Source organism: Sciurus carolinensis, chromosome X (genome assembly GCF_902686445.1).
Source record: "Sciurus carolinensis chromosome X, mSciCar1.2, whole genome shotgun sequence".
Taxonomy (NCBI): Eukaryota; Metazoa; Chordata; class Mammalia; order Rodentia; family Sciuridae; genus Sciurus; species Sciurus carolinensis.
In genome coordinates, this window is record NC_062232.1 from 103,195,415 (window position 1) to 103,209,219 (window position 13,805).

General features: G+C 37.7%; 1 protein-coding gene across 5 annotated transcripts in view; it reads left to right on the plus strand.

Moving 5' to 3' along the window:
• Gria3 (glutamate ionotropic receptor AMPA type subunit 3) overlaps positions 1-13,805 on the plus strand; it is a 284,001-nt gene that overhangs the window by 189,747 nt on the left and 80,449 nt on the right. For all 5 annotated transcript variants that reach the window (XM_047535597.1, XM_047535600.1, XM_047535596.1 and 2 more), the window contains exons 7-10: positions 219-386; positions 4,957-5,061; positions 5,967-6,074; positions 7,713-7,919. In XM_047535597.1, the coding sequence (XP_047391553.1) occupies positions 219-386; positions 4,957-5,061; positions 5,967-6,074; positions 7,713-7,919 (588 nt within the window). The remainder of the gene's footprint in view (positions 1-218; positions 387-4,956; positions 5,062-5,966; positions 6,075-7,712; positions 7,920-13,805) is intronic.

Sequence of the window (13,805 nt, forward strand, 5' to 3'; positions counted from 1 at the left end):
TATTTGATCTTAATAATCTTTACACATGCACACATGTGGTAAGAAGCATCATTCTAGAATGAATCCAAGTCAGGCTTGCCCATAGAGATCTCTTGACTCAAATAATTAGGATAACGTTGTAGAGCAAGAGGCGAAAATCAATGGAAATTGTAAGGAACAAGGCAAGTTTTGAGGATGTCATTTGTCATGATGTCTTATTTTCCATGCATCCATTTTAGTATACATCTGCGTTGACACATGATGCGATACTGGTCATAGCAGAAGCTTTCCGCTACCTGAGGAGGCAGCGAGTGGATGTGTCCCGGAGAGGCAGTGCTGGAGACTGCTTAGCAAATCCTGCTGTGCCCTGGAGTCAAGGAATTGATATTGAGAGAGCTCTGAAAATGGTAAAAACCATAATGGACTAGTGGGCTGGAGGGGCCTTACAAAAAGACACAAAAGATGAGAGCTGCCCCTGTCATCCCAGAGGCTTGGGAGACTGAGGCAGGATTGCAAATTCAAGGCCAGCCTCAGCAACTTAGCATGGCCCTAAGTAACTTAGGGAGAACCTGTCCGCAAACAAAACATAAAAATGACTGTGGGTATAGCTCAGTGGTAAAGCACACTTGGGTTCAATTCTAGTACCAAAAAAAAGAACAGACTACAGTTTTAAAAAGTGACATACAGAGAAGAATGGAGGAAGTTTAGATTACTTAGAGGGAAATGAGAGGGAGGGGGATATGAAAAATGGTGGAATGAGACATCATTACCCTACATACATGTATGATTACAGGAATGGTATGAATCTATATCGTGCACAACCACAGAAAAGAAATGATGTACCCCATTTGTGTACAATGAATCAAAATGCAGTCTGTTAAAAATTTTAAAAATAAATAAATTTTAAAAAAAGGAATAGGGCCAGAGAGTCCTTCATCTCTCAGTGTTCACAGAGTATATAGACAGGATGAACATGGGTATTTATTCACCCAAAACTAGAACCCTAAAAATAGGAGGTTCTACCTTGAATTTTGAAAAAATGGTAAATTGGTGTCAAATGAATCTTTGGTTCTATGCTCTAGTGTGAATAGCAAATGGAACTTGGATACCCTCAAAAGTTATGGAATGAATATGCAAATAGCTTCCAAAATTCAAATCTTCCAGAAATATGACATTCCTCAGTGAGATTCAGATATTTTATAAGATGTTCCTAACTTCAAGATAGACATGACAAAGGACAATGACATCCTCAGGCTCATCAGACAAATTATTAGCCTGAATGAACTGAGGAACTGAGCCAGTGTGATAGTATTTCTGTTGTCAAAAAGAACACTTATACTATTCTACATGTTGGAATGCAGGAACATGATACATTTCTAGACCTACTTAAGAGGCTTTTGACCAATGTTGCAAAGAAAAAGCCTAAAGAAAAGTACAAGGAATCAATGGATAGACAGTCAAATAGGTCACTTGTTTTTAGTATTTACTGGGTAGGAGATCATTTAAGGCTTCAAGCAGTGTCCTTTGAACAGATTCCATTATTTACACTAGGAGCAGCATCACCCATTCATTGAAGGTTTCCAAGCAAGAGCTCTTTCCTGAATATTTTGCTTTATTGCCTGCCACATGTGCCTGCATACATTAAAAAGAGCCTTCAAGAGTACAAGAATCTCTTATTTCTACCTAATTATCCTGATGTTTGGGACATCCAAATGAACAAAGAGATAGGCAATGATAAGATAATTCTGTGCACAACCCAGCAACGAAGAATTTGTAGTGGCCTCATAACGTACATCATTTTGTGTAGTTGGCTCTCTTGCTGCCGCCTTCAATTTGCCAAGTTGGAAGCATTCAATCAAAAGGGGTTAGTAGCCCCTGTGTCTCTCTCCAAGAAAGAGATATGACTCATTCTCCCATCATGCAGATTTTTATGTCATTATGTCAGTTCCCTAACAAATGCCCTAAGTGTAGTTTTATGGAGGTAGCACTGCACAATTTTGAAGAGCAGTTAATTAAATTCAACCTTCATACCAGTTACAAGATTTGTATTGTCAGGTGAAACATAATGATGAGTGAAATATAAAACTGCCTCAGAGTGAATCAAAAGGAGTTTTCATCAACAAAAGCTCAAGGGGCAAGAGCCAGCCTCTTCAATTGACTGCCCATTGATGACACAAACAACTATGTTTCCCAAATAGAGAACTGGATACCAGAATGAAGGATAAGAAATTAATTTGTTTAGAAGAAAATGAGATTGATCATACTATTATACATAAAAGTTTTGCAGGTCTAACTTACTGAGAAAGCTCCATCTATAAACCAGGTGAGTAACCTTCCTCCTCAGGACTTAATGGCCCAAACACTAAACCAGAAGGATCCTTCACCTCTCTCTATAGGCCAACCTCTTTCTAATACTCCAGAGAGTCTAGAAAGCATCAACATTTTCCAAAAGTAAACAGTGCTTCAGTAAAATTACACTATTCAGGAGTCTGCAAGTGAGGCTGGTCTGAAGTACTAAATGTTTTACTGCATTAAAAGAAATCTCTCTTTACTTGAGTTAATTAAAAGTGAGATTGCATTATACAAAAACATAACTCATTGTGACTAGAACATAGTTATTTCTCAATAAATCATTCTCCTCCTTGAAAGAAATCTGGCAAACAAAATCATTGCATGATAGAGGATCCTAAGGGGCCTGTTTTAATGAATATATAAGCATACCACTCATTCAGTAAATATTTATTGAGCACCTATGACTATGTATCAGGCTCCATACTAGTATGCAAACTTGAAATAAGAGGAGGGGAGCTCACATTTAAATTGTTAATATGTAAACAAATGCTTTAAAATATCTTAAAGCCACTAACCTTAGCACAGTCTACTGAGATATCTGTCACAGGGTCTAAGTCATTAAGTCATTTGAATACAGATGTATGGAGCACCTGCTCTATCCCAGGAACTTTATTAGTTGCTGAGAACAGAGAAAAAGAATGACCGTCATCTTGAGATGCCCCTATCTAGGAGAGGAGCCAGAAATATATGGATGATTAAAATGTTATGGTTAAGTTCTACACAAGGTGCTGTGGATTAAAGAAGGGACCTCAGATGTTGAGAAATTGTAACTGACATTTAATACTAGACCACCAAACATTTGAATCATGGGGTCTGGAATGTCTTAGACAAAACCTGACTGAACAGTTCGTAAATCACATCCAGATAAGCTTAATCTTTAGAAATATACAATTTTCAATGAGACTCGAAGCCCATATTATTTTTTGGTAATGAAAGATTTTCTTAGTGAGTTCTTTTGCCATTGCCTCTGCCCTGCCTAAGTCCTCTCTTGCAATTTGATGCTCAAAATGGAATATAAAGAGTTCTTCATGCATTGAAATATTTGTCATTCCTACTCTAACTGGAAAAGTAATTTATATTTTGACAAAGTTCCTTTTCTTTAACCAAAAGTGTAATGTCACCCTTTTCTGCAAGCATAGGTTGACAATATTGCTTAGGTTTGTTGGGTCAGATAGGCAATCACCTCGCTTCCAGTTACTCACATTGCAGCAAGAATTCCATAGTTTCCGAATGTTAGTAAGCAAGCTGCCTTCCCTTAAAAAACAGGTTCCCTAATATTTAAAATCAATTTTCCTTTCCGTAGCACAAATCCATTATCACCTTCTTTACAGTTTCTCATTTTCTATAAATGAGGGGGGAAGTACTCCATCCTTTTATCCTGAGAAAATGAGATTCTTTTTCTTTGAAGCAAAGTTTTGACCATTACTCATGAGATGAGAAATGCAAATGGTTAATAGTAATGACTTACATCTACAGAGGGTCTTTCATACAGTGTCCCTGTACTGTAAAACAAGTAAGGAACTCTCCTCACTCAGTAGGGGTGGCCTCTTATTAGTTCAAAATACTGGGATCAGGCAAAGGAAATATTGTAGCTTACATGAAATGTGCATTTGGATCCCAGGCAGGCGTTCAGACTTCTAGTACCTCTGACTTTCTAGAGCATCATATTTTTGACCCCCTAGACTCAACAATTTTCATCAGTCTTTGGATTATCTCTTCATGGCTTAGCCTCAATTACCTCTGATTACCTCTGTTTCTGGGCATAGGTTAAATAAGAGGGAAAGCTTGTTTCTTTTTTTTTTACAGTGCTGGGGATTGAACCAAGGGCTTTGTGCTTGCAAGGCAAGCGCTCTACCAAATGAGCTATCTCCCCAACCCACAAAAGCTTGTTTCAGACACCATAGTAGCAGGTAGCTGATATAACCCTCTCAAGAAACAACTAAATTTATTTTGATTAATAATAATTAATATAGCTAGCATGTATAGCAATGCTCACTTTGTGCCAGACACTTTTCTAAGCATTACATATGTATAACTCATTTAAGTCTCCCAACAACTCTGAGGGATGGATATTACTTAGATTTCCCATTTTATAGATTGGGACACTGATGTTTAAAAAAAAGCATTAAGAAATGTGCCCATCACCCAGTTAGTAAGTAGTGGTGCTAGGTGAATCCAAGGGCTTCTGAGTCCATGTTACTGAAACAAAACTATGTTCAGATATTAGGAATACTAAGGTAAGATACAGCCATCAGCCCCAAGGAACTCATGATTTAGAAGAATGCATTAACCTAGTTCAGGGAGTAGCCTGAGGAGTATTCTTAAGAGGAAGGGACTAATGGAAATGTCAAGTCTTTGAAAAAGTCGTGGTAGAGCTCTCACTCGCTGGGTTGTATAGGTAACTGTGTCTCACACCCACTCCAAGCTTTGTAACTAAAAGCCATACTGGAAAATACTACAGAAGAATTGAAGACCTGTATATATTTGATCTGGTGGACAGAGCACAATAACTCAAGATAGAAATTCTCTAAGCTTTCAAGATTTTTCAGTGGACCTCATCTGGGAGACCTAGAAGGCAATAAGGCAGTGATATTTAAAATTTTTACCTTTTTTCTTTTTTACCAGGTACAAGTACAAGGAATGACTGGAAACATCCAATTTGACACTTACGGACGTAGGACAAATTATACCATTGATGTGTATGAAATGAAAGTCACTGGCTCTCGAAAAGTAAGTAACCAAAACAGACATGCAGAGAAAAAACCTCTTGGAAGGTGACAGTACTCAGATGCATGGAAATAGGTGTTAGGAAATAGACACAAAACAAATTCCCACACATCATTTTTGACCTTCCATTCTATGAGAAGAGATAAAATGCACATGCTGTTTTATATTCAGAATGATACCTTTATTCATTTTAAAGGGAAGATTTCTCTCTGAGACTGGTCCTACAAAAGAGGTAGACTCACAAGTTATTAACAGCTTCCTACAATAAAGGGATAGAATCACAAATTTCATACCATGTTTTTATTTAAACAGAAGCTTCCAAAGTATATATGTTTTCAGGAAAAAATAATAATAATAGAAAAATGGGTTTCCTCCTATTTTGCCAATTCACCTAGCAAAAGGACTCTGGAAAAGTATCTTTCTTTGTTGAACTTTACATGACCAATTTGCTTCTATTTTACTAATAGTTGAATGAGGCAGGAAGTGGGAATTTAGTAGATATCTGATAAAATCTCAGAATATGAAATATCTAGCATCATGTCTACTGGATATTTACTAGTTTCCCATCCCTACCTTCCAGCTTTCCTATAATTTGAAACAAAGTATTTTTCTGCTACAGGAGTTAAAAGGAGGGAGTAAGGTCAATTATCCTACAATGGGACAAGTTATTTTATATAATATCAGAGTGAGGTGGAGGTACAAACTCCCAGGATAAAGTAACAGTACATCTGTGTGTCAGTGTTGGAGTCCTTATAAGAGTGGCAAGACAGAGAAAAACAGAACATCAATCATTATAAAAGTCAAGCTACTAAAAAAAAAAAGTTTCATTGTATAATAGCACATGGACTTCATGCAGTACTTTTTGAGTGAAAAATAAGCATCTAGATCAAATGTCTACTGTGTTCTAGGCTGGCTACTGGAATGAATATGAAAGATTTGTGCCCTTCTCAGATCAGCAAATCAGCAATGACAGTGCATCATCAGAGAACCGGACCATAGTAGTGACTACCATTCTGGTAAGTGTGGACAAAGAATAGGTGGGCTTTCTGTACATCAAGACATCTGTTTCCTGAAAATTATGATTTAGCCAAAGGAAAAAAATGTAAAGTTCAAGTACTAAAAACTTCCAACACAGAAGATCAGGAACCCCTCACAGTATCTTGTCATGATGATGACCAGACTGTAATTTTTAAAAAGAAAGACTAGGAATTCAGAACAATTTCAGATATTGTTCGACTCCTTTCCCCTGTCATGCCCCCACAGGACTGATACTTCATCTGGACTTGAAATCTAATTCTTCATTGTGGGGGAGGCAGCATTGTGTGGAGGAGAGAGTCGACTGGGGTTCTAATATTAGAACTACTACTAACCTGTGTAATTGTGCAAGTCACAACTTCTCTGAGCCTCAGTTTCTTGTAGTTTTTTTTATTTCATGAAATAGGTATAATAACAATTGCCAACCTATGTAATAAGACCATTTCAAAGCACAATTCACCACATAATTTTCCACAACATTCAAAGCATTATTAAAATGTGAGATACTAGAAGAGAGATCACTGGAGTAGATGATTGAGGGGGAGGGAGAAGGGATGAGAAAAGGGAGGAACAGTGGAATGAAATTGGCCAAACTATGCTATGTACATATGTGAATATACCACAGTGAATTTCACATTTGTGTATAACTATAAAGCACTAATTTTAAAAACTCTAAATAAATAGAAGGAAGACCAGTAGAGGAAAAGGAATGAAGAGAGAGGACAGGGGCTGGGTATATAGCTCAGTTGGTAGAGTGCTTGCCTTGCAAGCACAAAGCCCTGGGTTCGATCCCCAGCACCGCCAAAAAAAAAAAAAAAAAAAAAAAAAAAAAAGAGAGAGGACAGAAGGGGAAAAGGAAGTACTAGGGACTAAAGTGGAGCAAATTATATTCCATACTTGTATGATTACATCAAAATGAGTCCCAAAATTATGTATAACTATAATACACTAATAAAAAATGTGAGATAGTATACTTGCTTAATTTTAAAAAGTTTTTCCTAAAGGCTGGCTCATTTTCATTGAGTGAAACACAAACCTGGGTTAAAAACAAGTATGGTATTAGGTATGAAAATCAGATTCACTGAACATAAACTTGACTGAAGTTGACCTTTCATTTCAATATATATATCAAACATTCACCATGTCCTAGGTACTATACTAGGCCCTGTGGATAGAAAAATGAATAAGCCACAGATCCTGATCTTCCAAAGATCACAGTATTTTACTATGACATGCCCCATATGTCTATAGTTCCTACCTGGAAAATCCTGGGAAATCAAAGGCAGTTCACTTTCATGTAACTAAGGAAGATACCTCTGCCCAATTTGCCTAAATCAAAGATATTACAGGTGAAAATTAGTCCTTCTTTCAAACTCTCAAAAAGAACTTATATCTTTCTCTACTGCCTTAAATCATTAGTTAAGGACTCCAAGGAATAGGTGACTCCATGAATAGTCAATTGAGGCTCTTCTGCTTATTAAGTGAAAAAATAAAGGAAAAAAAGCCCTTTCACACACCAAACCTCAAAAGCCGCAGAAGGAAAAAAATCATTACTACATTTACCATATCTTAGAAAAACGTATAGGGGTAATCATTTGATCTCCTTTTTGGGCCCAAAGGAATCACCATATGTAATGTATAAGAAAAATCATGAGCAACTGGAAGGAAATGAACGATATGAAGGCTATTGTGTAGATTTAGCCTATGAAATAGCCAAACATGTAAGGATCAAATACAAATTGTCCATCGTTGGTGACGGAAAATATGGCGCAAGGGATCCAGAAACTAAAATATGGAACGGCATGGTTGGAGAACTTGTCTATGGGGTAAGTATTTTTCAATTCTGTTTGCATTAAACTTTATACTTTCTAATCAACAAAGAAGATAGATTTAATTTCCAATTGCAAAATTTATGCAACTGTTCAGCTTTCATACAATCTGTAAGAAAAATGTTTCCTTCTACAGTTGAAGTCTGGCTGTGAATGTAGCTCTGTGGTAAGAGTACTTGCCTAGCATGTATGAGACCCTGGGTCTAATCCCCAGGACCACAAAAAACACAGTTGAAGTCTGTAAAGGTGGTTCATCAAGAGTGTCCTTTGGGTAACAAGATTATTCTTCTAAAAGGAAAGTAGAATTGGGGAATTTTATTTGGCAACATTAAGCACAGCCTGCCCTCTATTAAAAGTCCATTCCTTCTGTGTTCCCTGTTTTAGGCAACAGAATCACCCACCCACATAGTTGCCTAAGCAACTGCACCAACTTTCCTCATCATTCCCTTCATATCTGGTCAGTAACCATATATGAATTCTGTTTTCTTTTTCTTTTTCTTTTTTATACTGGGGATTGAACGGGGGCACCATCCCTAACCCTTTTATTTTTATTTTGAGACAGGGTCTCACTAAGTTTAGCTCAGGCCCTTGCTAAGTGGCTGAGTTGGGCTTTGAACTTGTAATCTTCCTGCCTCAGTCTCACAAGTAGCTGGGATTATAGGCATGGACCATTGCACCCAGATGAATTCTGCTCTTAAATCTCTCAAATCTAAATACACCCTTCAACCCCATCAACATCACATTAGCTAAGATTTTTACTACTTGCCAGTCATTTAGCTGTTATCCTTGCTTCTGTTTTTATAAATCAGATCTCTACATTATTGTAATTTCCCACTTTAAAAATCAGGATAAAATTCAAATTCTTTAGCATGCAAATAAGGCACTTCATATTCTAGCACCCACCCACCTACCTCTCTAGCTTCATCTTTTACACTTTCCCCTTCACATGTTCCAGCTGTAGCAAAGCATGTGCTATTCTCTGCATGCACTTGAGCTCTCACTTGGGGTACATCTGGAAATACTTTTGCCTCACCTCAATCAGCTTCCACCACCTCCTCATCCTCCAGAACTCAGAGATAATACCTTTTTCAGGAAGTCTTCCCTAATCTGACCTATCCACCTGCAGTTTGAGTTAGGTGACCCTAATTTTTGTTTCCTTATAGTATTTTTTTTAATTTTTTATAGATGTTGATAGACCTTTATTTTATTCATTTATTTTTTAATATGTGGTGCTGAGAATCAAACCCAGTGCCTCACTTGTGCTAAGCAAGCGCTCTGCCACTGAGTCACAACCCCCTTATAGTACTTTTTGTACTCATATAGTACTTCTGAACTTGTACTGAAATGATCAACTTACAAGTTCACCTGTCCTACTAGACTATGAACTTCTTAAGGATCTCAGATATATCTCATTCATTTCACTATCCCAGAGCCCAGAACATAGAATTTAAATAAATACTTGAATGAATGAACAGAATGCCTCTACCAAGTGCAAAAGAATACTAATAATTAAAGCTTTTTAGAGGAGTACAGTGGTATTTTCAGAGCTCTTCAGTAACTTAGATTTTTTTATTTTATTTTTTAATTCATTTTTATTGTAAACAAATGGGATACATCTTGTTTCTCTGTTTGCACATGAAGTAGAGGCATACCATTTGTGTAATCATACATTTACCTAGGGTAATAGTTTTTGATTCATTCGTTATTTTTTTTTCTTCCCCCCACCCCTCCCACTCCTCTTTTCCCTCTCTACAGTCCCTCCTTCCTCCATTCTTGCCTCTGTAGTGACTTAGTTTTAAATGGTTTTGGCGTCTGATTGGAATCTTTGGCAGCCCAATGAGGCATATGGAGATAAGAAGAACTGGGTGCAAGAACTACATGCATTAGGTAAACAAGTCACTAGGGAACTAATCCAAGTGCAGGCAGAGGCAATGATTGATCCCTGTATAGACAACATGTAAGGAGAAGACAAAGGAATATAGTCCTAACTGATAATGCTAAGTTGCTTAGCTGGCAATGCTAAGTCCTTTACTATTGGAAAAGAACTTTAGTACTTGAGATGGGAACCAACAAGAATAGGATATAGCTCTCCAATCATAAAAGAGTACTGGGGTCACTAAGTTTTTGGAACAGCCCTTTGGGAAGAAGTACAAAGACAGAAGCTCATTTCTAAAAATAAGGGGACAGAAAGGGATCTAAGATTTAAAATGAGACTGGGCCCCAGGTATCAAAACTGGAGCACCATCCTCCAGCCATACAAGCAGCAAGGCAACTTGATCCTCAGTCTCCATCTATGGGGCTGGAGCCAATCGTGTCTTGTCTTAGGTCAAGGTTGGTCCTGAAAACTGGGACAAGACTGAGTTATAGATGAAATCCAAGTGATTCCTGCAGTGAAAATGAGAAGGTTTTCTAATTCTAGAGAGAACTGAACAGGGGCAAATCACCTGACATGATTTCTGGGGACCCTGAGAAGCTCTGAGCCGTCTTAATACAGCTGTAACCTCTCCCTATACAATTTAGTAATAAGATCTTCTCTTTCTTATCCCTCTTCTTCCCAGCACTCAGGGTCCAATAGGTCTTTTCTTGTTTGCAATTCACCCCTGCACTTAGTGCATTATCTGCTAACATAATAATCATTTTTTGCTTTAATGAATCAATAGCTGGCAAACAGTAATGCCTAGCAAATATTCATTAAATTGAGTTCATGGTGGGAAATAATCATGCAATATTATTATTATCATCATCTAGCACTTATTGCATATTTATTGGTTGCCAGATACTATGGCAAGAACTCTTTTATTTATTTTTATTTTTACAGACTGCATTCTGATTCATCCTATACAAATATATATAAATGGGGTACAACTTTTCATTTCTATGGTTGTACACAATGTAGATTCACACCATACATGTAACATACATGTAAATATGGTAATGATGTTTATCTCATTCCACTCTCTTTCCTTCCAACACCCCCTTCCCTCCCCCCATTTCCCTCTACACAATCTATGGTAAGAACTTTACAGGCACTATGTAAGTTAATCCTCATAATACACCTCTGAGGAAGGTGCCTTTATTAACCTCCTTCTACATGTGAGAGAATTGAGGCTGAGAGTGAAGTCACATGCACAAAACCAAACAACCCAACTGGGTGCAGGGTTGCATGCCTGTAATCACAGTTGCTGGGGAGACCTAGGCAGGAGGATCTTGAGTTCAAAGCCAGCCTCAACAAAAGCAAGGTGCTAAGCAACTCAGTGAGACCCTATCTCTAAATAAAGTACAAAATAGGGCTGGGGATGTGACTCAGTGGTCAAGTGACCCTGAGTTTAATCCCTGGTACCAAAAAAAAAAAAAAAAAAAAAAAAAAAAAAAAAACAACAACAACAACAACAACCTGTTTTAGTTGTTCAGGCTGCTGTAACAAAATAGCTTAGAGAAATACCTTAAAACATCAGAAACTTATTTCTTACAGTTCTTAGGCTGGGAAGTTTAAGATCAAGGCCGATTTCTTATCTGGTAAGAGTCTACTTTCTGGCTCATAGATGGCACCTTCTTGCTCTATTACATGGTGAAAAGAGTGAAAGGTCTCTTAAGCCTCTTTTACAGGGGTAATGATCTCATTCATGAGGTCTCTGCCCCATGACCTAATCATTTCATAGCTTCCATTTTCTAATAATATCTCCTTAGGGGTTAGAATTTCAACATGTGAATAGAGGGGACACAAATATTCTGACCAGAGCAGTGACATAAAGATTTGAACCCTGAAATTTGGCTATGAAGGCCATGTGCTTTAACCATTACATGATACCACAATAGTGAAAGGGTTGTTTTGGGCCCATCCCATCCTAAAAGACACTTGAAATTTATTAGAAAGGTATTTGATGTGTTAGCCATTCTGGAGAGACTTTTTTGGCCATAGCACAAGGTAAGAAATTTAGGGTATCAGTTTCCACTGGCCCCAGGGTATCTGAGTTCCATGAGTTCTACCAGCTCATCAAAACTAAATGGCCAGGGCTCACTGGTATCTCAAAAGAAACCTGTCATACTCTGTAAATAGATCAGAGCCCTTCTAGCATTGAGTAAGACATTATACACAACGATGTAGAGCAAAGCAGATTTTCTGACATTGTCTAGACAAAGACCAGCTTTCTCACTGTGTTTTGATTTCTCCTCAGGCATGTTCTCTGTGCCGCACTCATTTAATCTCTACATATTTCTTCCTTTTTCTAATTCATCTATTTGTCAGTGAGGGTTCTTGAGAACTACAGAGCCCCTTATTTGTTTAGTCATTCACATGTCACCTCTTCAGTTTTGAAAAGGTAAAAATTCTGGAGAAAACTTCCCATTTTTTCCTTCCAGGTCTTTCTAATAAAGACAGAAATGTCCTCCTCCTTCCTCTGCCATAGAACAAGTCTCTGATGCTTTCTGGGCTAATAACACAAGGTGAATTCAGAGGAGTAACAGCAAATCAACCCATTGGAGTCAACTGTCAAATTCTACTTTCCTTTAAAACCTGTGGCTATGAAAAATAGATATTCATATCATGCTTGGAGTAAGAGCTTTCTGTTAGGGAGGATGATATCATGAGCTAAATGTGTCTTCATATTCACTTAGAAGTTTTAATCTTTTGGCATTGGGAAATTTTCAACTTCTCTATCAATGATAGAAAGGGAGAAACATGAAAATGCAGGCTTTCCTTTCTGGCAGGCCTGACCTCTTGTGGTTTGCAAGTTACTTAAGAAGAAGAACAGAAAGCCCCTAATGATTTCACCAAGTGCTTAATGAGCAAAAGGATGGAGAATAGGGAACTATTTCTTGCAGTGAACATAAAAACTACACAGATAGTCATTGCTTTATCCTTAGGGTATTTCCTCTTATGCTTTTAGTATGTAAAACAGATCAGAGCAGGAAAGATGAAGAAAGCTTTGCAAAAGAGATTTCAGTATCTGCCATAAAGTCTCAAGAAAGAGTGAAAATGAATTGAATTTGTTAAAGAATAAAGAAGTCAATCAGTCTCTTCTCAGATGATTCCTAAATGGGCTGTTTTTTCTCTAAAGCAATTCAAATCAAAGTCAATGTTGGGGCACCTTGTATCTCTAAGAAGGCTATTTTTGAAATGAACGTCAGTAGGACACAATGTACCCCATTATGTAAACCCTTCAGAACACTATGGACTTGAAACTGTCCACCTGCTTTTAGCAGTTTTGATTTTGAGCTGGATGTCTGTAACACTGCCACATGGTAATTGTCCCAGCTCAAATGGCTTACAGACCACAAGTTTTTATGGTTCCCAAATAGCAAGTGTTTTAAGAGGGCAGTTAAAAACAGCACTTTGTTGCTAGCAGGGCTCTTAAACATCCTTTAGCCTAACTTTTCAATCATTTTACACATGACTATGGGGACAAGTCAGGAATAGACATTAGGCTTGCATATTGGGTAAACTGGGAAACTAAAGTCTGAAGGAGGACAGGGAGGATTTTGACAAGGTCACAAAATAACATGGCCTGGAAATTCAGGTTTTATGACTCCTGGTCTAGTGTTCTGTCCACTGGGTCACACTGACTCCATTCACTAAACTTGTCAGTTTATGGGAAGACTGATGTGGTATCAATCAGATACAGTATCTCTGCCTGGGTTTGGGGGGCTTATAATCTGGGTGGATTAAGAAACTTTCTATTCAAGATGACCTTCCTACTTATCTGTGGTCTCTATGATAAAGTAATACAAATCTCTGTTTATCACTTGAAATAGACAGCTGGGGGTTTCTATCCTTAGAGGGGAGATTTGACCTAACAAAAAAGAGAGGCAGTAAAATGCTAGAAAGAAATTGAGACCCTGTCTAATTAAGAAGAAGGCGCCTCCCAGTGAGCAGTGTTTCCTGTG